This window comes from Exophiala viscosa (assembly GCF_022695815.1).
Source record: "Exophiala viscosa unplaced genomic scaffold EDD37scaffold_1, whole genome shotgun sequence".
NCBI classification, from domain to species: Eukaryota; Fungi; Ascomycota; class Eurotiomycetes; order Chaetothyriales; family Herpotrichiellaceae; genus Exophiala; species Exophiala viscosa.
The window spans coordinates 5165753-5188743 of NW_026944353.1; the positions used below are offsets into that span (position 1 = coordinate 5165753).

Below are 22991 nucleotides of genomic sequence, written 5' to 3' on the forward strand. Positions count from 1 at the left end.
TAGTATCACTGCCTAGAAAGCCTGGAACCAGTGATGGATACCGTAGATAACGTCAACCTTGATCGACGAGAGTGCTTCCAAAATGTCAGGCTCTGGACTGTTCTTCGGGCGCTACGAAGAGGCCACCGGAAGAGACGGTTATCGTATGCGCGTCCTTTGACAGTTACAAATCGGGACGATTGGCCATTGTGACGAAACGCAGACGCATGTTATGCTCAAGCAGATCGAGGTTTTGCGAGGCTGTATTCCAGGGAATCAATCGAACCTTCGATAAGATGTCGGATGAAACGATCACAAGACATCAAGTGAACTATGGTGTGCTCTCAGGCTGATCATTGGATTTTTGTGACACGGTCCATATGATTGAAACACTCATGATCATTTGCTCGATTGGGCCGTTGTAAATCTCCCCAAAATGCACCAATGAAGGTCACGAAGAGGGAATTTTTGTTGCAATAGGAAATGCTGCCCAACTGATGAAGCATTCCATAATAACCTCCAACAGCAAATGAGCCGATGGGAAGAACAGAACGAGAGAATGACGGGACGGTGAGCTGTGGAGTCTTGCCAACGGTTTCGAAGAGGGACAAGGGGGTGTTGAGGGCCCGTCACAAAAGGCCAGGCCTATGCGATCGTAGATAGCATAATACTGGACCTCGGGATCCGTGTCCAACTTGCGGAGTCGCTGTTTGCTGATGAGGTGGTTCGCTGAGGCTGCAGAAAGGCAAACGGCCTGCAGTAGGTAGTGTTGCAATAAGCCTGAGATGAAGATGATGAGAAGTCTGAAATGTGGAAGCCAAGAGAGAGAGGTACGAAAGAGGCGATGTGCCAGTGGTGGTGGCCAGCAGTTTGCAGTTGCAGTTGCAGTGCAGTTAACTTAACTTAATTACAGTGCCTGCAATAATCAATTCACAGGGCGGTCGGTGTCTCTGCGGCAGAAGCGAAAGTGGCACCCGGAACTCCCTTTTTCACTGCGTGACTGCAAACCCATCGCCCACCGAGAGGCCCTTGCAATCATCAATCTGATCACACTCTTCCCCCAATTCTTGCCTTACTCTCCCTCTCACACACACTCTCCATTCTTCTTCCTTTCTCTCGATCCCCCTCTACAACACCTTTCCCGGTCTCGTTATCAGCTTGAAGGCTCGTGAGTATCGACTCACTTGTCACCGAGCCGTACGAAAGTCGGCCCTTTGTCACGTCTTATCCTGCACCAGGTTAGTCATCTTCGCATCTCGATTGTTACCGCTCTGCCCGCTGCCCCGACACTTGTCAAGCCCCCAGCCCACACCGGTTTGTCGTTGAAACCTCAACTGCGCCCTGTTGGTCCTCACTTCTCCATCCTTCCCTCTTCATTCTATCCTTACCACCAGCTTCAAAGCTGTTGTCTGCTTCTGACGAAGCTTGCAATCAGGCATTGAACTTTGTTTCTTCACCTGCACGTCGTTCTTTCCCTCAAATCAAGATCATTCACTAACATCTAACTGCAAACAGGCTGAGATTGACCTAGCCTCACCCGTTCACCTCACCAACATCGATCCTCTTTTTACCCTTCCCAACGATCATCCCTAACATCGTCGAACACCTCTGCTGCTCTGCAGCCTCCATCCTATCAAGATGACGACTATGGTACGTGTCAAGCCGGAGGATTCTGGGCTTCAGAGCCAGCTGTTATCGAAGAGTTGGACTGCCACAAGGCCCCCTCTCAGTCATCTTATTGGAGGTCAATCACGACAATGTACTGATTTTGGTGTCTGCAGGATTTGCGTGTAGGTAACAAATACCGCATTGGACGAAAGATTGGTAGCGGCAGTTTCGGAGACATCTACTTGGGCACCAACATCATCTCTGGCGAAGAGATTGCCATTAAGCTTGAGTCTGTCAAGGCCAAACACCCTCAACTCGAGTACGAAGCCCGTGTCTACAAGTCCCTTGCTGGTGGAGTCGGGATCCCTTTCGTCCGCTGGTTCGGCACAGAATGTGACTACAACGCCATGGTCCTTGACCTTCTCGGTCCCAGTTTGGAAGACCTTTTCAACTTCTGCAACCGGAAGTTCTCTCTCAAGACCGTCCTCCTTCTCGCCGATCAGCTCATTTCCCGCATCGAGTACATCCACGCCAAATCCTTCATCCACCGTGATATTAAGCCTGACAACTTCCTCATGGGCATTGGCAAGAGAGGCAACCAGGTCAACGTTATTGATTTTGGTCTGGCCAAGAAGTATCGCGACCCCAAGACCCATTTTCACATTCCATACCGTGAGAACAAGAACTTGACCGGAACGGCTCGATACGCCTCGATTAACACTCACTTGGGTGTGGAACAATCTCGACGTGACGACATGGAATCTTTGGGCTATGTGATGCTCTATTTCTGCCGTGGCTCTCTTCCCTGGCAGGGACTGAAGGCTGCCACCAAGAAGCAGAAGTACGATCGTATCATGGAGAAGAAGATGACAACTCCCACTGAAGTCCTTTGCCGCGGCTTCCCCAATGAGTTCGCCATCTACCTCAACTACACCCGTTCGCTTCGTTTCGACGACAAGCCGGATTACTCCTATCTCCGCAAGATCTTCCGCGACCTGTTTGTTCGAGAATCTTTCCAATACGACTACGTTTTCGACTGGACCGTCTACAAGTATCAGAAGAACGCTCAGGCCATTGCTCAAGCAGCCGGAAATCAGCCAACCCAAGAGGACGAGGACAAACCACGACGTGGCCATACCGGCACCGCAGCTGCCACCGGAGTTCCTACCCCTCAGACCGGTTTGACCCAAGGCAAGCCAGGAGCCATCTCCAGCACTCGACGCAAGGTCATGGAGCGCGGCACCAGCGGCAACGACCAGGGAGGAAGCGACAGGATGTGAGTACTGAAACCTTCGGTTCCGTGTAAGGGATCTCCTCTGCGTTTTGCTCGTCTTGCGTGGAGGTTTACAATGACATCTGACTAATTCTAGTCTTCGACGATAGGCTTCGTTCCGGTACAAGGGTAACCAATGGCAACAGCGATTATCGTTGAAACGGAACGATGGCTTGGTGTTCTTGACACCGAACTTCCTTTCATCCAAATTTTGAAGACTCTGTCTTCCACACAACAATGGGTATGTCGGATCCGGCGCGGGGTTTGCTCTAGCACATGGCAAATCCGTAAAGGAACGATATGACACGCAAACTGGTATCTGAATGATCTTGCAGCTCAACTCGACATGCAATATGTGTACGATGACGAACGACTTATGGCATCCGTCGACTCTTCACAAAGAGCGACCTTGCGCATGCGACATCAGATTTCAACAAAGTTTAGCGACATACGACAGCACGGCATCATCAGTTGCTGCCCGTTCACGCAGAATATGCACAGGGGATCTCCCAGTGTTAACCTGCTTATCCGCAAAAGGCCAACTTGACCTTTTCGCTCATTCCGAAATTCACCACCGACCTTCCCCCATACACTTAGCACCTTTTCCTAAGTTTCGATTGGCTTCAGAATATGCAAACATCAACAGTACTGGTTCACGACAGAGAGGAAGAATGAGATTGCCGCACGAGGCTGGGACCGAACAATGCCATGGCAATGACGACCACATCTGGGAGGCCAGGGTCCAGTCTTCGAGGAGGCAGAAGACGAGAGGTAGATGGCGAAGGATCTGTAAGGGGTCGCTTCTGGAGAGGACTTATGACCAGCTTACCTTACTCATGTGCTTTGACGAAGCAGCATAATTACTTTAAAGACAAGGCAGAAGAGTCGTCTTGACTCGCATAGCTAGTCTGAAAATCATACCAATGTGCTCAAAAACCTGGTGTCTCGATCTCTGACTCTGCCCGTATGATGTTTATCATGGTGCTGACTTTTCATGCCTGGATGCTTGGAGATTAATCAGCGATGGAATTCTTAATATGTACAGCGTATGGCGGGGCAATCTACATGTGCCACTGATGCAGTGTGATATCTGTCACCGTCCTCTCTGCGCAACTTTGTGAGACTTCCAACATCGAGTGGTATACTCTACCCAATTCGTATTTCGATGAGGCCGAGCCTACTGTGGTGGCAGGCTGGTTCAGGGGATTATAGCAATTGTACCAGGATTGATCTCAGACCTACCAGAAACGAAATAGAATGAGACGGTAAGCCAGATTGTTGTAGGAATAGGCGCTGTGGTCTAAGGGCCGTCAAATCGCGATCTGCCATCCCTCTCCCACTCTTGTACAGTCCTCGTACCAAGTAGTCAGTCATTTACCTTCGCTTAGCAAACATTTCGGCCTTGGGCGGCCGCGCACGTTTGACCAAGTTAGTGCGGTTCACGCTGATCGTGCCAACTAACGGCGTACGCTGCATCTGCTCAACCCCGTGCCGGCGAACCTCACTTCATCCATCCTCAACATATGCCACGATCTCACTGCTTTGTACCAGTAATCCAAGGTCGGAATTACAATCTTTTTTAGGGCGCGCGAAATACGTGAAGGGCGGGCACAAGGTACACTGTATGCATACCTATACTCTTCTGTCAACCAATCAAGCTTACTCTGTTGTTCGCAGGCGAACGCAGACGACTGGCATTGACTTCCTGCTTGTTCTACTTGGTAAGTTCGAGTTCTTATTCACCTCCTGGATCGCCCCCAAGCTGTAGTCGTGGAGAAATTCGTAAGGGTACTTGTAGCCCCGGAATCGGTCCCCTCGTCCCATTGGGACAGCTCATGCAATTGTATGTGGACAGGTAAGGCATCCTCGTTGATTCAGTTCAGGTTCAACTTGCTTCTTTTGCGGTATAAGGCCATGGAGCGCTGCTTGTGGTACATGCACAGTACCTGCCTTGGGGTACTGGGTCGATAGCCTACCAGCCTTCTCCCAGCCCCCACAGTTACTAGCTTTATGGCATCCAAAGTACTGACTGAGAACAGGTCAACACACAACACGACAACTGTGGGGGACAGCACTGTTCACGACGTCTAGAAGACTCGATCCCATTGCGCGCTGCTTCTTGCTGGACGCAGACTACAGGAGTACGCGCTGACCTGCCGAGACTTAGATATATCCAAACGAGGAACCATCAATAGGACTGCCAAAAGTCTTAGCATACACGACTACTGATCGTGCTTGACGCAAGGCGCGAGTCACTCCCAAGATGCCTGTCGAGCTACGCAAACGCCCACCTCCAAAGGAGACGGCCACCCCTCAGCCAGCTGCAAAACGGGGTAGTAGCAGCACCGTCAAGAAACTCGCCGACAAGGCCAAAGCAGTCGTGACGGGAAAGTCTGAACAAAATGGAACCAGCACTACTGCTCCTGTTGATGAGCCGACTACACAATCCGAGGTACCCAGTTCAGAGACCACAACCTCGGCAGCTGCTGTTTCTGTGCCTGACATCGCCGTGACCAAGGCGAATGGCAGTGCTGCTGGCAGTGGCAAGATCGCGGTTGGCGAGTCACTACAACTCGACGGGTTTGGTGGCACAGTGCAGACGAATGATGGCAAGGACGTCACTTTGAAAGAGTTGATCGATCAGAGCTTTGCGGGTGTCGTGCTTTTCACATACCCCAAAGCAAGTACACCGGGTTGTAAGTCATTCTTCCCCTGATGGTCTTGGTGCAGGTTTGTCATGCAGTGCTGACACCTAAGGTGATGCGTAGGCACGACACAAGCATGCCTTTTCCGAGACAATTACGCTCCCATCACTGGCGCGTCTCTATCCATCTATGGACTGAGCACTGATAGCCCTAAGGCAAACACTACTTTTGTCACAAAGCAGAAGCTCCAGTATCCACTTCTGGTAGGTTGTGATGTTCACAATTCGAGTATCGACCTTCTCGTTCTGACCCCGAGATATACAGTGTGACCCAAATGCCACATTGACCACCGCCATCGGTATGAAGAAGCCTGGTCCTGGCAAATCGACCGCCCGTGGTGTGGTCGTCATCGACAAACAGGGTATTGTTAAGGTCTGGGAACAGACGGGTCCTGCAAAGACCGTGGAGGCTGTACTCGAGTATGTCAAGACTCAGGGCATGACTGAGACTGGTGCTCCAGCAGCCGTGGCGGCACCACCAGCTGACGACCCTGTTGCTACTGAGGAGGCGGCCAAGTTGGCTGATCCAGATACGAAGATGGATGAGGTGCCCTTGATCAGCACCCCCTCGAACGCTGAGCAGGAAGCTGCAACGACTGCGGCAGAGGTTGGAGAGACCGCTGCGACGCTCGACAAGCCGACAGAGGGTCTCAAAGCTTGATATGTGTCTTCCATAGCATGACGGAAAAGCTCACTAGAATGTTCTTGCTCATATGTTCGGTAACCCTGGTGCCCATGCCTTGCCTATCCTCTGAAGCTCATTGATGAACTTCTTGCTCGTTATCTCGGGGTTCTTGCCTCCGTAGTTGGCAATTTGTAGGGGAGTTCGGTCGTCAGGCATATAGAAAGGATTCAACATGAGTTGAATGTATGCAGTCTGGACAGCGCGAAAAGCAGGCTTCATCTCGGCATCGCGTAGTCCCACGGCTGCTGGGAATCTCCTCTTGTCCTGGTCTGGAGCTGGAGGTCGGCCCATCATGTCCACAACGATAATGAACTTGATCCCAGTGTTGGTCAGCCAGCCGTAGGCCGCAAGTCGTTCGTCGATGGCTTGAAGGAGACCCAGGTCTTGATCGAGTGTTTTCGTCTTTGCGCGAATGTCGAATATGTCTAGGCAGGAATTCAGGAGGAATTGCATGTCCAGGTCTTCATCTTCGTGTGGTGGGAAGAGGGAGATGTGCAGAGGGTTATCCTACACTTGTTAGTATTGACTGTGTGCGAATGTCTGGTCCGATTCGATGACTTGCATGTTTGCCAATGATACCAATGCAAGCAATGGCCGGCGTAGAATTGAGTGCCATTAGCTACACATTTCTCATTCCCATTGTGGAGGATGGTCTTCGTATCATTTCCCCAGACTCACTATCCCTGGGTGGAAGTTCGCAGGGACTCAAGGAGAATCGTCGGGTGATTGAGCAGCCAATGAAGAAGCTTGTAAAGGGATTTGTCTGTGGAGTCGGCAGCAAGTGCACATCATAGACCAGACCATCCTTTCTATCTTTGCTTCGGGTTTCGCCTCTGCTTCGACGCATCCTTCAACATCTCTCTCACGTCCATATCTCCTCTCTCCCATCATCGACATTACCCTTCCGGCAAGATGATGTCTTTATCGAGAACTGTGGCTCCGCGGGCCCTGCGAGGTAAGAAATGAAGCTTAATCGCCACAACATGGAGTGCGGTTGATTGACAATGGTCGCAGCTACAACGATGGTTCCTTTCTCGGTCGTCCGCGCCGCGCCCGCAATGTCGATATCCTCCTCATCTAAGAAGTCTGCAACATCAGTCACACCGGCTACGACGTCCAGCGATTCTTCACGGCTACCCGTCACGGGCGGCATCCGTCGCGAAGTGCCCCTCCCATCGCAAGAGCAGAAGAAAGGTGCCATGCAATTTGCCCTCACAACATTCGATCAGATCGCCAACTGGGCACGACAAAGTTCACTGTGGCCGCTGACATTCGGTCTCGCCTGCTGCGCCGTCGAAATGATGCATCTTTCGACACCACGGTACGATCAGGATCGGTTGGGTATCATTTTCCGAGCGTCTCCTCGACAAAGTGATGTGATGATTGTGGCGGGTACACTTACGAACAAGATGGCTCCTGCTCTGAGACAAGTCTACGATCAGATGCCCGATCCCAGATGGGTCATCAGTATGGGAAGCTGTGCCAATGGTGGCGGCTATTATCACTACAGCTACAGTGTCGTGAGAGGTTGCGATCGAATTGTGCCCGTCGATATCTACGTGCCCGGTTGCCCTCCGACCAGTGAGGCGCTGATGTATGGCATCTTCCAGCTGCAGAAGAAGAGTATGTTATATGCTCAAACTCCATGGTGTATCCGCTAACCCACATTTTCCAGTGCGACATACAAGAATCACGAGGCTGTGGTATAGGAAGTAAGCCAGAAGATGGCATAACATCATGACAAACATATCATTTTTGGAGATGGCGTGGCGTTAGTCGGGCAGGACTTTTTGAAACCTGCCAATGCTGAAGTAAAGCTCCAGCTGTACAGAAGCGACCATGGATATGGTTCAGAATGGTCTTCGCTGTGGCAGTCCGTGGCATCAGACGTTCCTTTGACGGGATCATAACGCTGCTCTTCTTGCGGAGGAAGACCGCCTCCTATGCATCCGCCACAGAGATCGAGGTTATCCAGAAACTCACTCGAGTTCCGAAACTTGGAACAAGTCCAACCCATGTTATATTGGTGCAGCGCTCGGCATACGTACGATATACCAACCCATTTACATGTCTTGTGAGCACACTGATTTAATTCGGTTGACCGCTCGAACAATTGTTCATCCCTCTCCGTTTGCGATGCGGCTCTCTTCAATGAGGGCTCGCCTCAGACCAGTATACGGTTTCAGACCGATTCATCTATTCGTGTCATGTGCATCTCGCGTGGTACGTAGACAATGTGATACCTGTATGTCAGACTCTCGCCTGTCGCCACGGTCTTTGGGACGTTTTTGCAAATTCACTACCGGCGGTCCTGGCCAAGTCACAATGGTCACTACGACTCAATTGTCTGAGCGTCTATCATGCTCGGAGTTGTTCGGCCTCCGTTAACAGTGTTGTCGCTCGAAAGCAACAGGCTTGCGGGTCGTAGATATTGGCCCATTGACCGCACTCTCCGTGGAGGATCGGGGGAATATCGAAGTCAATTACGACATTTATGCAGACAACGCTGTTGTGCCTTCGCCGTTGTTAGCCCATTCTGCATGGCACAGATGGGCTTGTGACACATTTGCGCTACTTGCACCAATATCTATGGATTCACAGGTCCTCTGGCTGTCAACAGCGGACAATCATTGGTCATCAAAGGAAGTCGGTGTTCAACACGCTAACCTCGTCTCGTATATTTGTACATTAGCTCGCGCCTGGAATACTTCGCCCCTGAAAACCGTTACTGCGTGTATCAAGCTTGCCCATAGATGTTGAACCGTGCCCGGACATGAGAAGAGATATAAAGGTAGGTCCTAAGCAGTGAGTTGAGAGATTTGTTCCCTGTCTGTCATCAAATCTACCATTCTTCACTCCGTCTTCGAGCAACCATATTCAACTCTTGCAAATATGGTACAACTGCGTACCGTTCACGCTCATAATGCAGCCATCTTTCAGAGCAGACCCATTGTCGCAGTCTTCGCTGGAGCTACTGCTGGCATTGGGGAAGCCACTCTACGTGCTTTAGCAGCTGCTCACGGAACCACGGGCAAGGGGCTTCGGGTCTACATTGTTGGCAGGAAGAGGGAAGCTTTTCAGCGGATTGTCTCTGACTGTACTCGTCTTTGTCCCGCCGGCCAGTTCAATTTCGTCCTGTCGCCGGACTTATCCCTCTTGACGAATGTCGACAAAGCCTGCGCTGAGATCACCAAAGCGGAACAGGAGAATGCAAAAGGAGAGCAGGCCAGGATAGATATTCTGTGCATGAGCCAGGGTGATTTCAACTTCGATGGATATCAAGGTATGTGACGTTTGCAAGACCGTCTCATCAGCCCCGTCCATAGGAGCAGAAGCTGACTGTTTCGTCAACGTGCAGAGACCAAAGAAGGCATCGAGTGGCGTTACTCCCTGCTCTATCATTCTCGAATGAAGTTCGTCGTCAACCTTCTACCATTACTGCGAGGTTCCGACTTTCCGGCTCATGTCATCTCAGTCTTCGGTGCTGGCAAAGAAGGAGACCTGCACCTGGATGATCTATCACTGCGCGGAATCAAAGTTCGCGGCTTGACCAATGTCAGGTCACATACTGTATACCTGCACACCTTCTTCATGGAGTACCTCGCAGCACAGAACCCTGGGAAACTCAGTCTAGTGCACGTGTACCCTGGCCTAGTGATGACTCCGGCATTCAAAAACCCAGGCGTTCCAATATGGTTCAAAGCGATCTGGACCGTTATCACTCCGGTCACAAAACTACTCACCACTTCTCCTGCGGAAGCCGGTGAACGCATCTTGTTCCTGGCATCTCCACTTCGATTCCCAGCACGAGGAGCCACGGAGCAGAGCACTGCGACGAAAGGTGGAGAGATCGAAGTGGGTGTCGCAAAGGGTTCCGACGGCAAGGTTGGCAGCGGAGCGTATGCTGTGGAAATCAGTGGTGAGGCAGTCGAGAATGAGAAAGCAGGCTATAAGAAGTACAGGAAAGAGGGTGTGGGCGAGAAGCTTGTGGCGTATACATTGAAGGCTTTCGAGGTCATCAAATCCGGGAAAGTCTTCACTGAATAATCAATGTTTTGTTATAGCTTGCGTTATATACTCCATACAGCAATAAATTCACTTTTCGTACTTGATCGCAAAGCAAGGGGGAACGAGGCTGTCAGGTGTCAGGCTAGCAAGCCCATTTCCAGAAAAAGTAGTATTGTCTGACCTGTGTAGGTCGTCACATTCAAATAGACATGATTCCTCAATGTCAATCCGGATCCGTTCGCACACAACAACACTGCATTACTTCTTGGCCGGGAGAAGTTGGTCACCTCTGTCGTATAGATCTGTTACCTTGTGGTCGAGGTACCCGCCGTAGCGAACCTGTTGGACCTTGAACTTGTGTCGTCGATATACTTCCTGTCAGACGCGGCCACTTTTTCTCAGACGAGGCTGAGATCATCTTGGCATGTTTGCATCTTTTATGCGTTTTGCGTATTCCCTGCGACATCATCGCTTGCGGGTTCAAGCAACACACAGATCCGTTCCAACGACGACGTATTCTCGATGGCCGACGAGGAGCGAACCGACGCAGACGAGGGGTTCCAGACGGGCTTCCCACGGTCGCCGTCATCCTTTGATGCGGACCCTCGAGTGTCGTTCTCCAAGTTGGACGACAAGTTTATCCTCGAGACCGACGAGGGCAATGAATTCGTGTGGGACACCGCTCTCAGAAGATGGATACCAACGGTAGGCATTACAACGCATGAGCGACATCGCCCTCTCCATCATCATGGCATACTCTTGAACCGTGACTCATTCTAACATGCCGGATGTCGTTTCTTGCTATAGCTAGATCAAGAACTATTGGATCAACAAGGCGAAATCTACAAGGTTGAAGGTGTCGACGAGAACGCAACAGTACCGAACAAGAAGAAACGGAAGCAAACCGGTGATGAGGTGAGTCAGAAATGGTGCAAAGAAGCCGAAATCGAAATGCTAATACAACCACAGGCCGGCCAGAAACCCAAGAAAGCTCGAGTCAACACCGCTGTCTATGTCACTTCGCTGCCTCTGGATGCCGACCAGGAGGAGATCCAACATGTTTTCTCCAAGTGTGGTGTCATCACGGAAGAGATCGATTCAGGAAAGGCAAGAATAAAGATGTATGAGGATGACAAGGGACAATTCAAAGGCGACGCTCTGGTGGTATACTTCCGGCCCGAATCTGTCAATCTAGCAGTGCAGATGTTGGACGATACGGACTTCCGGCTCGGCACGGAGGGACCCCTGGGGAAGATGAGAGTTCAAGCAGCAGACTTTTCATACAAAAGCCAACAGGATGCGCCTGCCAAGACGAACAAGAAGGACCAGAAAAAGGTTATCAAGAAGACACAAAAGATGATTGGGTGAGTAGCTGTTGTTGCTCAGGTGGCCTACGCTGACATCGCAGTAAACTGACGGATTGGGACGACGATGACCCTCAGACACTACAGGACACAAGCTCGCGATGGGATAAGGTGGTCATCCTAAAGCACATGTTTACGCTCGAGGAATTAGAGGTGCGTCAAGGATGCGATATGCACCGGGAGGCTCACTGACACATCGCAGGAGGATCCAGCCGCAATGCTAGAGATCAAGGAGGATATCCGGGAAGAGTGCTCCAAACTCGGCGAAGTGACAAATGTGGTGCTGTTCGACAAGGAGAAAGACGGTGTTGCGAGCGTGCGGTTCTCCAACGCAGAAGCCGCCGCAGCGTGTGTTAGGGTAAGTTTCCTCCCTGGTGTTCAACTGCCCTTTGGTGTCCGATGTCTCTGACACGCTCCAGGTCATGAACGGCCGGTGGTTTGACGAACGACAACTCGAAGCACACATATCCACAGGCAATGAGAAGTTCAAAAAGTCTAGCGACAAGCACTTTGACGACAACGAAGAGGAAGGCGGAGAAGGTGAGGGCGGGCGATTAGACAAGTTCGGTTCGTGGCTGGAGAAGGAAGGGTGAGAAGAACACCTTGACCGAGGACCCCAAGGCGTATAGCCCGAGGGGACTCGCTCTTCAATGAGCACGTGTCTTGGGACTGAACGACATCAGGACGGCTCCACGATGCCCAACGACGCAAATAGGTCTTCAATAAGAAATCAAGCTTCAGATCTGAGAACCGGCGAACCTGTTTCAGAAAAAGTGGCATCGTCTGACAGGGGGTACATTGACGATATATGTTCATGTTCGAGCACGCTCACAACAGCGGGTGCCTTGACTCCAGGCTGGTAGGGATACACGGTAGAAGTGATGACGTCCCTCCTGTCAAGGGCTGCGGCTATTTCGCTTGGTGCGAAGGACTCCGGGACGACAAGAAGGAAAGGTTTTCATATGAAACCAGAGAGCAGGAGCGATCAAGCCGTGCCAATCCCCCTGTTCATGGCTTCGCTCGGGCAGTAATAGTACAAATCATATCGCTAAGCCAGTCTGAACGCCACTAATGCTTATTACCGAGACCGTGACTGACCCGGAAGTCCAGAACTTTGTAAGGCGCTATTGCTGCATGTCTTCATCCTCCTTGGAATTCGTCAAACTCAGATACGCTGTCCAAGCGATCCCGATTGTGCTGACGAAAGGGATCTGAAACTGTAGAGGCATTACCCGAAAGTTGATGACCTGAACAGCCGGCCACAGAATATAGTTGGCCCTCAAGGTTGGGACGTAGACATCCTGGAATTTCCTGACCACCTCCTTTCTGCCTCCACCTTCGGCCACCGTCATGAATGTGAAGAAGCATGAGAGACCGAAGGGAGCAAACACCAGTTGATCCATGGCCACTCTCTTCATTGCTGGCACCATCGCGCTCGTCGACGTGATCGGAAACCACTTGGTGAGTCGTCCGAACCACAGAAATTGGAGCGGAGACATGAGGAAACCGTACGACATGAATCTGGTCAGTCGCTCGAAGTCGAAGGGTTGAGGGCCGGTATGCCGCGGTGACAGGGTCGGCGACAATCTGGCAGGCTTTTCATTGAGGTCTTCCAGCTCGACGCCGGACGAAATCAATGATCTAGGATCATTGGAAGGGAGCAAGGCTTGTCGCGTTCGGAATGCTGATATTGTCTGCGCAACTGTATCTGCAATGCCACCAAGAACCTATACTCTCATCAGCTTGTTTCAGCCTGCTCTTGTTGTTTCACATACCGCATTGGTGATCATTGTAGTCAGTACCGGCTTCTTTGCATAGTAGGAGTTGAATTTGGCTATCAATCGCGCAGCCATGGCGAGTTCGATTAGGAGAAGGATGGTATGAAGCAATGGCTGCGAGATGAAAAGGTCAGCGGACGATGGCCGGAAGATGCAGCCGTCGAATTGGCAGTGAATCCGAGGAGTTGCGACTCACGACTCGGCCATAGATATATCGACTGTTCAACCAGGCCAGAGAATTCCTCCTCGACGTTTCCCACATGGTCGAGAAGGGAAGGGGGAAAAGAGGAGAGAAGCGTGGTCTCAAAAAGTCTTAGGAGAGGCTATGAGGTCAATGATAATCGACGTGGATTGACAGTGACGCCAGGCGCTAGATGTGGATTCGCAGGCAATACAGGCAAGGCGTGCAGGGCGTCGTTGGAACACTTTGGCTTGGGATTTGAAGAGCGACGATGAAGCCGAAATGAAACCAGTCTTGTGTTCAGACTCGAGTATACCTAAGTATAATACGTTCTATCAAGTATGATGAACGAGTTGTATGAGTGCAATGGAAAGAGAAAGAGGCGGCGGGCCGGTAACCTGGGAGGTTAGAATGCCACACGGGCTGTGCCATCGCAGCGCAGGTTCCGCTCGTCACCGCATGTGCAAATGTACCGATTTGCCTGTCCGCCAGTCAGATCGACATTGTCAGTAGTTGAGCGCTGCGCTGGTTTGGCACATTATAGGGCTGCATTTGAGTACAGTAGAGGAAGTCCCTGCTACTCATCAATATATGAAGTCTTCACATTTACGCCTCGTATTAGATGTTGATGACATGAGCTTCTTGCATACATATCGTCAACTACTGACCAATGTGTTACGACAATGCGAGAATCACGCGGCCAGCGACAATCATCATACCACATTTGCATGTTCCATATAAGGATGAGCGATGATTTATTTACAGGGTACTTAAGGTCAACACATACGGAGCCTCAGTACTGTATATGCCCACCAAGTGCCTAAACTACGACTTCTCCATACGTCAATTCGGGATCAGAAGAAGCAGCTACCTACAACCCCCACCCCGTAATAATTGCTGGTCCTGATCCCGATTCAACCCCTCCAGACTCCAAACTCCGAACGGTTTATTTTCTTCCTGGTCTGGAACAGCTCAATTGTGTTTCTTCTCCCTCCCAGACTCAGAAACCGCTCACCTTAGCTTCTATACTCATCTTTACAACTTTGCAACATGTCTCTCTCCAACAAATTAGCTATTACCGACATTGATGTCAAGAACAAGCGTGTCTTGATCCGAGTATGTCCATGCATGGGACGTTCTGTCTTCCAAAACTGACCATGTTACAGGTCGATTTCAATGTTCCACTCGATTCTGACAAGAAGATTACGAACAACCAGAGAATTGTTGGTGCCCTTCCTACCATCAAATATGCCGTCGACCACGGAGCGAAAGCCGTTATCCTCATGTCCCACCTTGGCCGTCCCGATGGAAAGAAGAACCCTAAATACAGCCTGAAGCCTGTGGTGCCGGAGCTGGAGAAGCTGTTAGGAAAGAGCGTCATCTTCACCGACGATTGTGTTGGTCCCGAGGTGGAGGAGACAGTCAACAAAGCCAGCGACGGTCAGGTCATTCTTCTCGAGAACCTGCGCTTCCACGCCGAGGAGGAGGGCAGCAGCAAGGACGCCGAGGGCAAGAAGGTCAAGGCGGACAAGGCTGATGTAGAAAAGTTCCGCCAGGGACTGACGGCCTTGGGCGACATCTACGTCAATGATGCCTTTGGTACAGCCCATCGTGCACACAGCTCCATGGTCGGTGTCCACCTGCCCCAGAAGGCTTCCGGTTTCTTGATGAAGAAGGAGCTCGACTACTTCGCCCAAGCGCTGGAAGACCCGAAACGACCCTTCCTTGCCATTCTCGGTGGTGCAAAAGTTTCGGACAAGATCCAATTGATCGATAACCTGCTGGACAAGGTCAACAGCTTGATCATCTGCGGTGGCATGGCATTCACTTTCAAAAAGACTCTCGAGGGCGTCAAGATTGGCAACAGTTTGTTCGACCAGGCTGGAAGCGAGAAATGCAGCGGGCTTGTGGAAAAGGCCAAGAAAAACAATGTCAAGATCATCCTACCAGTGGACTACATCACAGCCGACAAGTTCGACAAGGACGCAGAAACTGGTACGGCCACGGATGCTGAGGGTGTTCCCGATGGCTGGATGGGTCTGGACTGCGGCGAAGAGAGTATCAAGCTGTACAAGCAAGCCATTGACGATGCGAAAACGATCCTGTGGAACGGACCACCAGGTGTGTTCGAGTTTGAGAAGTTCGCCAACGGCACAAAGAAGACGCTGGACGCAGCCGTGGCAGCCGCTCAGAATGGCAAGATTGTAATCATTGGTGGAGGTGATACAGCCACCGTTGCGGCCAAGTATGGCGTGGAGGATAAATTGAGCCATGTTTCTACCGGTGGTGGCGCCAGTTTGGAACTGCTCGAAGGCAAAGAGCTCCCCGGTGTGACCGCATTGTCCACCAAGTAGATCGCGGTCCTTGCATGATCACGCCAGCATGAGCAGACTGGTGGATGGCTCAGGGGACCTCGAAAGCAGGCCAAGGACTAAAATCAACACTGGATGCGTTTGAGGCGCCCTGCCTCCTCTTGTGATGCAAACGCAGCCGATAGACTGGATTATGCCGTATTTCTAGCCTGAGAATCTTTTATGACCCAAGAACGCCATGCAGTGTACTGTCTCCTTTCGTCGGACGGGCGCCAGGTTCTCATGATTTGGTGGCCTCGACTTTCTTCAGCTCCTCCCTGTACGCACGTACGTTAGAACGTCTTTTCGATCAATGCCGGCTAACGTACTTTAATTGTTTGCTGAAGTCTTCGTTCTCGTCGTCATCATCCCAGCTTTCCTCCCATAGATGCGTCGAGCCACCAGGTACTTCGGTATCTTCTTGTGTCCAATCTGGGAAGTTACCATCAGTATATTGCATGTTACGTCGATCGACTGTGAGAGCGTTTGTACCTTCCACAGGGAAGTCTTCAAATTCGTCGTCTTCCTCTAATAGAGCGGGAGGTTGATTTGAAGCGGTCTTGGACGTTTGAGCTGGGTCGACCTCAGACTTTTGAGTCGGAGCCAATTTGGCCAGTCCGGCATCGCCGCCTGAAGACATGTTGTGATTTCTTTGGTAACGGGGGCAGGCGGACCAGCGTTGCGTAACTGGGCGTCGAAGGGCAGAGACGATGACCTTGAAAGGAGAGTGGCCGAGTACACGACAGTGGTGAAAGTCTTTCGAATGCGGAGATGGGACAATACGAGCAGTGTTCCAGGCACAGATGAAGATGCGTAGTTAGTGATTAAGTTCCTGCAGGTGTCGAAGGTGGACAAGTGGCTCGGAGGAAAGATAAGATTATCGCCGAAAGGAATGCATAAATCTGATTCCAGGCGTCCCAGCGTCGTCAATTAACGGTATTGGATACAGGTGGTCAGGGGGAAGCAATGACGACCAGAATTACCTACTACTACATATTCACCAATATTATCCTTCAATGTTCAATTCCTTTCCAGCAGCTTCAACAGTCTGTAATCATTGGATGTCATATTCAATTTGTTCGAGCTGGAAATACGGACATACACAGTACAGGCTTCTGATCTCACCCTCCTTCCCAATTGGACATCTTCGTCATCATTGATTGCAATCCCTTGTTCCCACAATCGCTGCACACGTGCCTTTTGTACATGGCGGGATAAAAGTCATTCTTGTCTCCAGTTCCTTTCGACTTCGTTCTTTGGCCCTTCTTCTGCCTCGTCTTTGTGTTTCGGCACGCCAACATGCACAGAGTTGGGAAATGGCTCGGTGGAGGTCGGTCAAACGCCAACGCTTCGACCAGAAGTCTGGATTCTCTGGAAGAATCCCAAAATCTGGAAACAGCACTCCGGGCCGTCGAATTGGTCTTGAACGATGACATTGCTGGTGCTGAAAAGGGTCTGGCGGACGGGAACTCGCCCTTCCACAAGCTTTCCAAAGGCACTCTTGCCTTTGTGAAAGCTGCACTAGGTGTCGAGCAAGATGTCATGAAAGAGGCCTCCGAGACCTTGGCGGAGGCCGAGGCCAGTGCCTATTCCAGCTATCAACGGGCTCAGTACGATACTCGTGTCTTCAACTCGAACATCTATGAAAAGGGCTCGGAGTTTGCTTTGTGCCAGGCCGAGGCACAAATGATGTCAGCCGTCGTCGGTGTGCTCAACGAGAGTCTGACAGAATCTATCAAAGGATTTTACAAGCTCAGAAAAGCTTACATGACGCTCGAGAGCCTGGTACAGATGGAAGCCACCTATATGAAGGCTCGTGGTGTGAAAAGCTTGGCCGGGTCAAGAGCAGAGTCAACGACTAGTCTACAATCGGTCCCTTCTGTACGATCGAGTCAGTTAAACCTGCTCAACAACGATCCCGCATCCGGAAGCATAGCTCGAGATCTGTCGGCTAAGCCAGCTCATCCTTCGGCACTTCGCACAGCTGCAGCTATCGACTCAGGTTCGGAGGACGACTCGGAAGATGAATTTCACGATGCGGAGGTCATCCACGAGAAGAATTCGGTGACAGAAGGATATACTGGCCATGTGGGGAGGGACGAAACGGTCGATGAAATGACTGATCTCGACCGGAAAATCGAGCAGATGAATGTTTCACACCACACTGATCAACTACATACCGAGGGTGTGGTGATGCCCACCCCAGCAACGACTCCGGCAACGCTCAGCCAGGACACCGACCCAGAAATCTTTTCCAATTCTCTTGACGTGTTTATTCATTCAGGTACCAATCTCATGTTCGGCATGTTATCGCTCATGATATCTATCATACCGCCAGCTTTCAGCAAACTATTGTCTATAATCGGGTTCCGGGGCGACCGCGTACGTGGAATTAAAATGCTGTGGCAAGCCAGCAAGTTCAAAAATATCAACGGGGGAATGGCCAGCCTGATTCTGTTCGGATGGTACAATGGATTGATAGGCTTCTGTGACATAATTTCAGATGCGAATCCTGTGGATCCAGACCATATCGAAGGCTATCCTGCGCACCGTCTCCAAGGTCTCCTGGCACAAATGCGCTCAAGCTACCCCGAGAGCCGCCTGTGGCTGGTCGAAGAAGCGAGAATGCGCGCCTCAGAAAGACGGTTGGACGAAGCCCTTGAGATACTCGCGCGAACAGGAAAGAGCCAGCTCAGACAGATTCAGGCTCTGCACATGTTCGAAAAGAGCCTCTGTGCGATGAATGCTCACAGATACCAGCTCTGTGCGACGTCGTTCATTGCCTGTGTCGACCTCAATGCCTGGTCTCGTGGTCTGTACTATTACATCGCCGCTTCAGCACATCTTAGTCTTTACCGCCATGACAAGAGCCTGACAAAAGACGAAGCACAGAAGCATGCTCAAGCAGCCGAGGAGTACTTCAGGATTGCACCGACCAAAGTTGGGAAGAAGAAGATGATGGGTCGACAACTGCCATTTGATGGCTTTGTTGTCCGCAAAATTGCCAAGTGGGACGACAGAGCTACGAGATTCAACTGTAGCTTCATCGACGCCATCGGTGTCAGCCCACTGGAAGAAATGATCCTGTTGTGGAATGGATATAAAAAGATGGATGAAACTCGACTGCAGGAGTCCTTGAATATTCTTGACTGGTCAGAGGCATCGCCGCGATGGAAAGATGAGGACGTGGATGAGCAGGCCAATCTTGCTTTGTTAAGAGGCGTCATTTTCAGGCACCTGGGCCGCTATGAAGAGTCCAAGGAGATCCTGCAAAGACAAGTCTTAGCGCGCAACCCGGTTGACTTGAAAGGCCAGAATAAAGATGACTGGGTCGCTCCCACAGGGCACCACGAAATGGCCGTCAACTTCTGGATGCAGCGGACCGGATATGCGTCAAACCACGAAGTCAAGACCACGAGCAACCAGCACAGCAAGGCCGCTACAGTTGACCTGACTCAGGACGCCAAGCTTGTGCAAGATTGCAAATCCCATCTGGAGAAAGCCAAGAATTGGGAAAAGTACGAACTCGATGCACGTTTAGGTTTGAAGATCACGGCTGCTCTTGGAGCCGTCAGAGGTTGGGAGCAGAAGCATGGTACTGTTGCAAGATGAGTCACAAAGAGAAATGTTTCCCACCTCGAGCGGCGCGCCAGCCATCATTTCATCGGGGGAATGCTCCTTCCCGCGTCGTGATCTGAAGGCGGATTTCAATATCAGGAATAAAAACAGCCTGAAGATGCTCGACCTCGGTGTATTTTGTTCTTTGTTTGCACGCTCGAGCCGGTAGCCGTTGTGGACGTGAAGCCTATTACGCTCTATGTCTACCGAAATGGCCCTACCGAGTCTGCTTTCGAGCAGCGATGACCTTTTTGTGGTTCGAGTGGATCTGGTTATGGACGACCTAAGGACCCTTTGGCTGGGTTTCACGGAAAATGTTGTTCCACGGATAGGCTGCCATCTTTCCAAACATTCATATAAAGGGTGAATCTTTGAGGTACATGGCACTACTCCAACCCTTCTCGACTCACCATCACAACTCGATATCATACTCGAAAAATTGAACTGAATATACCTTCGACATATCCGCCGCCCTTAGTAAACCGGGGAACATGGAAGGCGCTAGAGCAACAACGGCATCTCGGCCTGCGCGAGAAAAACAGCAACGAAAGTGTTCATCTTGTGGAAAGCTGGGTCACACCAAAAGCCACTGCTGGCTTGCACACCCTGAGTTGCGTCCTAAGGGCGGCAAAAGTGCTCGGAAGGATCCGCGACAATTACAAAGCCCCGAGGCGTCTAGTAGGACTTCGCTACCGTTTATGCCATTCAGATTTCTCGATCTTCCGGGAGAGATACGAAACCGGATCTACGATGAAGTCTATGGGGAACCATACGCGGTTACAGCTAAGATGGCAATATCGACCTTGAGTTTGAGGTCTGAAAGCGACAGATATGAGGTTGCTATGCCTTGCCGCGCCAAGTTACATATTGTGAACAAGCAAATACACCAAGAGACAAGTTGTGCGCGAAGCAGAAACTCGTTTAACGGCCGTTTGCGCTGCGACCGTGGCCCGATCCTGCCGCTGAACTTTGAGCCCAAGTATGAACAATTCCGGAGTCAAGTGACCAAGATGACCTTCTTTGGCTTCAACAATCGTGAGATGAATGGGGTCAATTTTCCCAAAGGGTACTGGTGTGGAATGGAGGAAGCCTTCCCAAACCTCCAGGAAATTCATTTCGAATGGACGCAGGTTCCCAAATGTGACCCGCCGTCGGAATCAGCGATGCAGAACTTTCTCGAAGGTCAAGACGAGTATGCCTACAGCGACCGTCTGAAAGTGCCATTCCTCGCGAAGCATGTGAACACAAGAAGCAACTGGAAGATAATCTTCACGACGACCATTCGGTGATTGGCAGAAATAATGAACGTGCCTTCTGGCAGGTATGTCGAAGTTCCACCAACGCTGGGTTTTCTGCCAACAGCCTCACCCAAAAAGTCAAATATCTCGTCACTGAGAATGGGCCTCAAGTCGAGGAAAGAGCGATTGAAGGTGGCATCAAGAGCTTAGACCCGAGTCGGTGAATTTGAGGCTGTAGGTGCTGGCGACCGACAACTATATCCCACTTCAAACATGGCCTTCGTGTTGCGCATCTGCTACATCCGCAGTTGAATTTGTCCGGTGCTTGTCAAGTCGTAGTGCCAGAAAATGAGTCCCTTCCAACGGCGTCTGGTAATAGGCAGGAATGTCTTCGAATCCAAACATACGGTACATTTTGAGGGCAGCAACCATACTTGGCAGAGTATCCAACCTCATCTCGGAATATCCAAGTTGCTGTGCTATGGCAATAATGGCTGAGGCCAATGCTTTGCCAACACCAGTTCCCCGTCCTGAAGGAGTCACGTACAGCCGCTTCATTTCACATATTTGCAGATCGCGTCCAGGGAATGGAAGAGGACGCAGTCCCACACAACCAGTGGCATTTCCGTCGGAGTCTCGAGCAATCAGCAACTCTCCTTGTGGCGGCGAGTATCTTCCTGGCATCGCCGCCATTTCCGCATCAAAGTTTTGGAAGGCAAGGTCAAATCCTAGAGATCCAGCATATGCATAGAAGAGCGATATTGTGTCTTTCAGGTCGGTAAGGTCTCGCACAGGCGTTATGGTAAAAGCATTTGCAAGAGTTGTAGGGTCAGTCATGGTGACTGTTAAAGCCGAGAAAATTGACAGGTAACCCAAAGATTCCTTGGTCAGAAAAGAATCATGGATGGTTATCATCGGCTTCAAAAAGTCAGGTCCAGTAGAACAAAAGGCAATAGATTCTGATGCGCATGGTGAAGAGGTTCCTACTTGCTATTCCCTTACAAAGCATCGATAACATGGTGTTGTGAGTCAGTCAGGGTTCGACGTCAACAGGGGCCAAGGCCCAGTATTCCGGGGAGGCTGTTCAACTCCGAGCCCATGGACCCTCTTCACTCACGTAACACTGTGCACAGGATGTGCCTACCTAGGTATGTTTGGTACTATCCTTCTTGGAAGGGTTGAATCCGCATCCCAGCATGCACATGGCACCCATCTAGGACGGACGCAACGTTTGTAGGTGTTGGCAGAGAAACGCCGTGGTGAAGGAGAAATTTTCTTGCTGCACATGCTCACTTACCCAGCACGCCATCTGCTAGGAAACAAAGGTTGCTTGGATGTCCGCGATATCGAACCGGTCGAGGTGTCAGGCGGACTGAAGATACTGCTCTCCAGAATAACGTGGCTCTCGGCTAAGAGGACGGCAGCTGAATGCCAGAAAAGAAAATTTCTGGTCGTTCATGCGATCCTCGTCTTGCTTTTGATAGGAAGGCTGAATCTAGACAAGCCCGTGGGGGAGGGTGTTGTGAGCCTGACTGCCCTCAAAGTCAAAGGGCTCAGCGACCGTACTCGTAAACTTACAGACTCGGGCCCTGCGACATCGGATGCTGAGCAAAAGGGCGTGGAGGTACGGAGGATTCTCCTCTAGCGCGCGACCAGAGCATTGGACAGATGAGATGGAAAAAAAAAGTCCCAGAGATGGCGTGGACACGCTCTCAGCTCCAACTCCAAGCCAGGGCAAGCTGCAAGGGCCCCAATAAGGGTTAAAGCATGATAGCAATAGCTTTCTGAAATCCTTATCGAACCAATCGCCGACCGTGGTGTCATGGTGTTTTCGCATGGATTTGTTGATACCTCGACGTCAACCGCAAAGAAAGACGAAGTCATAGGCCCTTGAGATGCTTTCTTCCTCGGAGCATTTCACCCACCAGACCTTGTGCAATGATACGACACGAGTCAATCCGTCAGTCGATCAGAAGCCACTGAAGCCCTGCTTTTTGATTGTATGGGCCTCTTCCTCCGGTGTCGTCACCTTTCCACTGCTGTATGCTTTCATCACTGAGTCCATGACCAGATTCAATTGATGAGAGAAAAATTGAAATCGGAGCTCAAAAGCAACGAACGAGCTCATCCTACTTTGGCCCAGTCTCTTTCCCATCTATATGAACGCATAACTTCGTCGTCCACCTTGCTCATCTTCCTCTCCT

At 50.9% G+C, this 22991-nt stretch overlaps 12 protein-coding genes across 12 annotated transcripts; 8 read left to right on the plus strand and 4 right to left on the minus strand.

The window, feature by feature from the left end:
* Positions 1-1617: 1617 nt before the first annotated feature.
* Positions 1618-3019, plus strand: EDD37DRAFT_655903 (casein kinase I like hhp1; the record flags this gene model as incomplete). Its single annotated transcript, XM_062818794.1, has 3 exons — positions 1618-1629; positions 1761-2863; positions 2971-3019. The coding sequence occupies 3 exons, from the start codon at positions 1618-1620 to the stop codon at positions 3017-3019; spliced, it is 1164 nt and encodes a 387-aa protein (XP_062676320.1).
* Positions 3020-5123: 2104 nt separating this feature from the next.
* On the plus strand, positions 5124-6225 carry EDD37DRAFT_646149 (peroxiredoxin Q/BCP; the record flags this gene model as incomplete). The annotated part of the gene is made up of 3 exons (XM_062817702.1): positions 5124-5556; positions 5629-5768; positions 5830-6225. 3 exons carry the CDS (start codon positions 5124-5126, stop codon positions 6223-6225), a joined length of 969 nt encoding a protein of 322 aa, XP_062676321.1.
* Positions 6226-6273: 48 nt separating this feature from the next.
* On the minus strand, positions 6274-6813 carry EDD37DRAFT_646150 (Sedlin; the record flags this gene model as incomplete). The annotated part of the gene is made up of 2 exons (XM_062817703.1): positions 6274-6756; positions 6808-6813. 2 exons carry the CDS (start codon positions 6811-6813, stop codon positions 6274-6276), a joined length of 489 nt encoding a protein of 162 aa, XP_062676322.1.
* A 119-nt stretch (positions 6814-6932) lies between these two features.
* EDD37DRAFT_104348 (NADH-ubiquinone oxidoreductase 19.3 kDa subunit, mitochondrial) lies at positions 6933-8141 on the plus strand. The gene is made up of 3 exons (XM_062809138.1): positions 6933-7204; positions 7264-7872; positions 7925-8141. The coding sequence occupies exons 1-3, from the start codon at positions 7162-7164 to the stop codon at positions 7963-7965; spliced, it is 693 nt and encodes a 230-aa protein (XP_062676323.1). The 5' UTR covers positions 6933-7161; the 3' UTR covers positions 7966-8141.
* A 784-nt stretch (positions 8142-8925) lies between these two features.
* On the plus strand, positions 8926-10354 carry EDD37DRAFT_619589 (uncharacterized protein). The gene is made up of 2 exons (XM_062815870.1): positions 8926-9532; positions 9608-10354. Exons 1-2 carry the CDS (start codon positions 9142-9144, stop codon positions 10294-10296), a joined length of 1080 nt encoding a protein of 359 aa, XP_062676324.1. The 5' UTR covers positions 8926-9141; the 3' UTR covers positions 10297-10354.
* A 367-nt stretch (positions 10355-10721) lies between these two features.
* EDD37DRAFT_619595 (uncharacterized protein) lies at positions 10722-12464 on the plus strand. The gene is made up of 6 exons (XM_062815871.1): positions 10722-10962; positions 11065-11172; positions 11227-11621; positions 11666-11774; positions 11824-11979; positions 12041-12464. Exons 1-6 carry the CDS (start codon positions 10780-10782, stop codon positions 12212-12214), a joined length of 1125 nt encoding a protein of 374 aa, XP_062676325.1. The 5' UTR covers positions 10722-10779; the 3' UTR covers positions 12215-12464.
* A 127-nt stretch (positions 12465-12591) lies between these two features.
* On the minus strand, positions 12592-13854 carry EDD37DRAFT_104521 (uncharacterized protein). The gene is made up of 3 exons (XM_062809144.1): positions 13596-13854; positions 13397-13513; positions 12592-13348 (listed from the first exon to the last, which is right to left on the minus strand). The coding sequence occupies exons 1-3, from the start codon at positions 13659-13661 to the stop codon at positions 12746-12748; spliced, it is 786 nt and encodes a 261-aa protein (XP_062676326.1). The 5' UTR covers positions 13662-13854; the 3' UTR covers positions 12592-12745.
* A 473-nt stretch (positions 13855-14327) lies between these two features.
* Positions 14328-16218, plus strand: EDD37DRAFT_104499 (phosphoglycerate kinase). Its single transcript, XM_062809142.1, has 2 exons — positions 14328-14696; positions 14747-16218. The coding sequence occupies exons 1-2, from the start codon at positions 14631-14633 to the stop codon at positions 15932-15934; spliced, it is 1254 nt and encodes a 417-aa protein (XP_062676327.1). The 5' UTR covers positions 14328-14630; the 3' UTR covers positions 15935-16218.
* On the minus strand, positions 15835-16663 carry EDD37DRAFT_104486 (26 proteasome complex subunit DSS1). Its single transcript, XM_062809141.1, has 4 exons — positions 16424-16663; positions 16261-16363; positions 16160-16209; positions 15835-15868 (listed from the first exon to the last, which is right to left on the minus strand). The coding sequence occupies exons 1-3, from the start codon at positions 16569-16571 to the stop codon at positions 16173-16175; spliced, it is 288 nt and encodes a 95-aa protein (XP_062676328.1). The 5' UTR covers positions 16572-16663; the 3' UTR covers positions 15835-15868; positions 16160-16172.
* A 218-nt stretch (positions 16664-16881) lies between these two features.
* On the plus strand, positions 16882-19792 carry EDD37DRAFT_104666 (uncharacterized protein). The gene has a single exon (XM_062809145.1). It carries the CDS (start codon positions 17231-17233, stop codon positions 19541-19543), a length of 2313 nt encoding a protein of 770 aa, XP_062676329.1. The 5' UTR covers positions 16882-17230; the 3' UTR covers positions 19544-19792.
* A 248-nt stretch (positions 19793-20040) lies between these two features.
* EDD37DRAFT_605292 (uncharacterized protein) lies at positions 20041-20838 on the plus strand (the record flags this gene model as incomplete). The annotated part of the gene is made up of 1 exon (XM_062814807.1): positions 20041-20838. One exon carries the CDS (start codon positions 20041-20043, stop codon positions 20836-20838), a length of 798 nt encoding a protein of 265 aa, XP_062676330.1.
* A 216-nt stretch (positions 20839-21054) lies between these two features.
* EDD37DRAFT_646159 (carbonic anhydrase) lies at positions 21055-21624 on the minus strand (the record flags this gene model as incomplete). Its single annotated transcript, XM_062817704.1, has 1 exon — positions 21055-21624. One exon carries the CDS (start codon positions 21622-21624, stop codon positions 21055-21057), a length of 570 nt encoding a protein of 189 aa, XP_062676331.1.
* Between the last annotated feature and the right edge of the window lie 1367 nt (positions 21625-22991).

Bases quoted from the DNA above. Each gene is read 5' to 3' on its own strand.
- EDD37DRAFT_104499 (XM_062809142.1), top strand. From the start codon at position 14,631: ATGTCTCTCTCCAACAAATTAGCTATTACCGACATTGATGTCAAGAAC. The intron at 14,697-14,746 runs GTATGTCCATGC...ACCATGTTACAG, and splicing joins ACAAGCGTGTCTTGATCCGA to GTCGATTTCAATGTTCCACT.
- EDD37DRAFT_619589 (XM_062815870.1), top strand. From the start codon at position 9,142: ATGGTACAACTGCGTACCGTTCACGCTCATAATGCAGCCATCTTTCAG. The intron at 9,533-9,607 runs GTATGTGACGTT...GTCAACGTGCAG, and splicing joins CAACTTCGATGGATATCAAG to AGACCAAAGAAGGCATCGAG.
- EDD37DRAFT_104348 (XM_062809138.1), top strand. From the start codon at position 7,162: ATGATGTCTTTATCGAGAACTGTGGCTCCGCGGGCCCTGCGAG. The intron at 7,205-7,263 runs GTAAGAAATGAA...CAATGGTCGCAG, and splicing joins GGCTCCGCGGGCCCTGCGAG to CTACAACGATGGTTCCTTTC. The intron at 7,873-7,924 runs GTATGTTATATG...CACATTTTCCAG, and splicing joins CTTCCAGCTGCAGAAGAAGA to TGCGACATACAAGAATCACG.
- EDD37DRAFT_619595 (XM_062815871.1), top strand. From the start codon at position 10,780: ATGGCCGACGAGGAGCGAACCGACGCAGACGAGGGGTTCCAGACGGGC. The intron at 10,963-11,064 runs GTAGGCATTACA...TTCTTGCTATAG, and splicing joins TCAGAAGATGGATACCAACG to CTAGATCAAGAACTATTGGA. The intron at 11,980-12,040 runs GTAAGTTTCCTC...GACACGCTCCAG, and splicing joins CCGCCGCAGCGTGTGTTAGG to GTCATGAACGGCCGGTGGTT.
- EDD37DRAFT_104666 (XM_062809145.1), top strand. From the start codon at position 17,231: ATGCACAGAGTTGGGAAATGGCTCGGTGGAGGTCGGTCAAACGCCAAC.
- EDD37DRAFT_104486 (XM_062809141.1), bottom strand. From the start codon at position 16,571: ATGTCTTCAGGCGGCGATGCCGGACTGGCCAAATTGGCTCCGACTCAA. The intron at 16,364-16,423 runs GTACAAACGCTC...GTAACTTCCCAG, and splicing joins TGAAGACTTCCCTGTGGAAG to ATTGGACACAAGAAGATACC. The intron at 16,210-16,260 runs GTACGTTAGCCG...ACGTGCGTACAG, and splicing joins GACTTCAGCAAACAATTAAA to GGAGGAGCTGAAGAAAGTCG.
- EDD37DRAFT_104521 (XM_062809144.1), bottom strand. From the start codon at position 13,661: ATGTGGGAAACGTCGAGGAGGAATTCTCTGGCCTGGTTGAACAGTCGA. The intron at 13,514-13,595 runs GTGAGTCGCAAC...TTCATCTCGCAG, and splicing joins GATATATCTATGGCCGAGTC to CCATTGCTTCATACCATCCT. The intron at 13,349-13,396 runs GTATGTGAAACA...ATGAGAGTATAG, and splicing joins CTACAATGATCACCAATGCG to GTTCTTGGTGGCATTGCAGA.